This window comes from Hordeum vulgare, chromosome 4H (assembly GCF_904849725.1).
Source record: "Hordeum vulgare subsp. vulgare chromosome 4H, MorexV3_pseudomolecules_assembly, whole genome shotgun sequence".
NCBI classification, from domain to species: Eukaryota; Viridiplantae; Streptophyta; class Magnoliopsida; order Poales; family Poaceae; genus Hordeum; species Hordeum vulgare.
Window position 1 is genome coordinate 431886593 of NC_058521.1, and position 3472 is coordinate 431890064.

Below are 3472 nucleotides of genomic sequence, written 5' to 3' on the forward strand. Positions count from 1 at the left end.
TTAATTCATAGACTTTTAGGATAATAGTATCATGTGTTAAAAGCCACATTTTTTTCCACTCTCGTTTCAACGTATTTTGTTCTTAAAATTTACATGCGTGTATGTTATGCCTTCATGTATATCTATATTTTTCAGTTTTTTTAAATGTAAAAATATGAATTTTAATAAATTTTGGGATTTCTAAAAACAGGCCTCCATAGAGGCCGAGCTTCGAAACGCCGTACTCGTTCTGACCGACTCATCTCATCAGAAAACAATTGCACACAGTGTGTCGACACTGGCGGCCTGCCGCAAGTCCACAACCGAGGGCGTGTCGACACCGCGCGATGTGCCGCCGATTATATATTACTGTAGTACCTTATAAACAAGTCCAGTCTCTAGACAAAAAAAGAAAAACCAAGTCCAACCTGTAGACACGAAGAATCCAGATCCCCGATCCTTATCCAGAATGAGACGAGGCCCACGCCTGTCAGCCTTCCACGCTGCAAACCCCGCAAAAACCACGGGTAGCAGCTCCGGTTCCACCAAAGAGCCGCGGAATGGAGCCCCCAAACCGCGAGCCATCCTCACGGACACGGTCAGCGTGCAACATATAACCTTCACGCCTGCACACCGCACTTCCACAAATCTCCATCAAGAAAGTGTTACCCAAACGACACACAAAAGCATACACGAGGGCAAAGGGATGGATCCCGCCGAGGGCCGAAGGATACTGGTGGCCGTGGACGAGGGCGACGAGAGCGTCCAGGCGTTGCGATGGTGCCTCGCCAACTTCGCCACGCGCGGTGACGGCGAGCTTGCGCCCCCGGACACCATCCTCCTGCTCTACGTCCGGCCGACGCCGCCCACCTACTCCGTGCTTGACGCCTCCGGTACGTACGTTCTGTCTTCACGAACCGATCCTGCACTCGTCCCGGCGTCGGGAACTAACCGGCCTGTGCCGTAAGCCCCGCTAGGCTATCTGTTCGCCAATGAGGCGACGGCTGCGATCGACGGGTACAGCCGGGCGGTGGCGGACGCCGTGGTGGACAAGGCGCAGAAGCTCTGCGCGCTCCACAACAAAGAGAACGGCGAGGTGAAGGTGAAGGTGGATGTGAAGGTGGCCGTTGGGGACGCCCGGAGCGTCATCTGCGACATGGTGGACAAGCTCGGAGCCGACGTGCTGGTCATGGGGAGCCATGGCTATGGCTTTTTCAAGAGGTAATTCTTCTCGACTTCTGTACTCACACTCTGCACCCCAGGCTGCAGTGAGACCAGCGGGATTGCGGAACTGATGTTTATTTGTAGCCTATTCTAATATGTACTCCACTTCACGCTTCTGTCAGAGTAGTGTTCGTGGCTTCGTGCTCGCGTGACCGAGGATTCTCGTTGGTTTTGCAGGGCTCTCCTCGGGAGTGTCAGCGATTACTGCGTCAGCAACGCCAACTGCCCCGTTCTCATCGTCAAGTCCAAATAACAGGATGAACAGTTCATGGGAGATTAGCAGTGATGCCCATACTTGCATGTGCTCCTTGGCATTTAATAACTGGATGAACTGTTCTTGGGAGTATTTGTTATCCCTTTTCTTTTCTTTTCTTTTGCTTACTTCGCGTGTAACCTGCTAGAGGAGCTAAGGGCATCTCAAGACGATCATTAAGAAGTCAAGCAATATCGCAAATCCCCGCGACTTGTATTTATAATGTTTTAGGGCATCTTCAAGCGGACTCCCAAACCTCCCGTTACCTATTCAATATGGTGACGTATTGGTCCGCACAGAGGTTTCGATGTGATTTCTTATGCAAATTAAAGATAAAAATAAAAAAGTTTTGCGAGAGTCCGGACACGAAAAACGTTGCTATCCGACATTTCCGGCTCATTCATTTCCATTTTCTTGCGCTCCGTCCTTTTTACCCCTTACTTTTCACCCTTCATCTCCGTCGCTGCTGCTCTTGTACGTCTCCTGCCGCCACATAGGCATTGTCGACATCCGCAACTAGCACCAACGCATTAGCTCGCCGTTTACAACGCTGCACCAACGCATTAGCTCGCCGTTTACAACGCACCCTGGAGCCATTTGTACCTAAGTATATTGCGCCCTGTTGACGTCTTTCATGGCAGACACCACACCCGATACATGTTCGGTGATACGTTTTAAGTGAATTTTTTTCAAACACTTTTATTCTTGTTTTAAACTTTAATTTGCATAAATGAAACTAACCCACACTCATGTTATTTTTAACAGAACTATTATGAAATAAAAGTTTTCAGATCGGAATTAAAATCAACGGAGATTATTTTTAAAATATATAAAAAATATTGACGAAAGAAATACGAGGAGGCCACGAGCCTCGGGGCGCGCCCCTTGAGCTCGTGGGCCCCTCGAGCCTCCGGTTGCCCCAATTGCAACTCCACAAGTATCGTGTTGCGGAGAAACAAACAAGGAATTTTTTTATCGTGTTTTACGAGACGGACCCGTCGCCATCTCCTATTCTTCCTTGGCAGGGTTAATTTGGAGTCCGTTTGGAGCTCCCGAGAGGAGGATTCATCGTCGTTGTCATCACCAACCCTTTTCTACCAATTTCATGATGCTCACCACCAGGAGTGAGTGATTTCTTCGTAGGCTCGCTGCACGGTGATGGGGTTGGATGAGATTTGCCATGTAATTGAGTTAGTTTGGTGGGGCTTGATCCCTAGTTTTCATTATGTTTTGAGATTGATGTTGCAATGACTTTGCTATGCTTAATGCTTGTCACTGAGGCCCGAGTGCTATGATTTCAGATATGAACAAATTTTGATTCTATGAATATGAGATTGTTTTAGATCCCATCTTGCAAATTATATGTACCTATTTGTGTTATGGCCCGCAGACCCCAACGTGAAAATAGTTGGGATCATCTCCGGTGATGACCGTAATATGAGGAGTTCATGTATTCACCATCTGTTAACGCTTTGTCCCTATTCTCTATTAAAAGGAGGTCTTAATATTCCTTAGTTTAGCTTTGGACCCCGCTGCCACGGAGGGTAGGACAAAAGATGTAATGTAAGTTCTTATTATAAGCATGTATGAATATATATGGAATACATGCCTGCATTACATTGATCAATTGGAGCTAGTTGTGTGCCGCTCTAGGTTTTATGTGTTACATGATAAATGTCATCCAACAAACTTATCCATCACTGATCCAGTGCATACGCTTTTCTCATACTGATCTTTGCTGAGTTACTACTACCGTTGTTGTTACAAACATTACAAACTAATATTGATACTGTTCTTATTACTATTGATATTGTGCTACTAAACACTTTGCTACAGAAAGATATTCCAGGTGTGGTTGAATTGACAAATGAACTTCAAAGACTCATAAATATTCTTTGACTCCCCTTGTATCGAATCAATAAATTTGGGTGAAATACTATCCTCGAAGATTGTTGTGATCGCCTATACTTGTGGGTTATCAAGATATTTTTCTGGCGCCGTTGCCGGGGAGCATAG

General features: G+C 46.4%; 1 protein-coding gene across 2 annotated transcripts; it reads left to right on the forward strand.

Annotated features, from left to right (window-relative positions):
• The first annotated feature begins 554 nt into the window (after window positions 1-554).
• On the forward strand, window positions 555-1657 carry LOC123446563 (universal stress protein PHOS32). Of its 2 annotated transcripts, none has more exons than XM_045123135.1 (3): window positions 555-872; window positions 948-1200; window positions 1381-1657. In XM_045123135.1, exons 1-3 carry the CDS (start codon window positions 686-688, stop codon window positions 1454-1456), a joined length of 516 nt encoding a protein of 171 aa, XP_044979070.1. In that variant the 5' UTR covers window positions 555-685; the 3' UTR covers window positions 1457-1657. The 2 variants fall into 2 exon arrangements, with proteins under 2 accessions (XP_044979070.1, XP_044979071.1); XM_045123136.1 differs by having other exon boundaries at window positions 595-872; window positions 957-1200.
• Window positions 1658-3472: the final 1815 nt, after the last annotated feature.

Bases quoted from the DNA above. Each gene is read 5' to 3' on its own strand.
- LOC123446563 (XM_045123135.1), top strand. From the start codon at position 686: ATGGATCCCGCCGAGGGCCGAAGGATACTGGTGGCCGTGGACGAGGGC. The intron at 873-947 runs GTACGTACGTTC...CTGTGCCGTAAG, and splicing joins CTCCGTGCTTGACGCCTCCG to CCCCGCTAGGCTATCTGTTC. The intron at 1,201-1,380 runs GTAATTCTTCTC...TTGGTTTTGCAG, and splicing joins GGCTATGGCTTTTTCAAGAG to GGCTCTCCTCGGGAGTGTCA.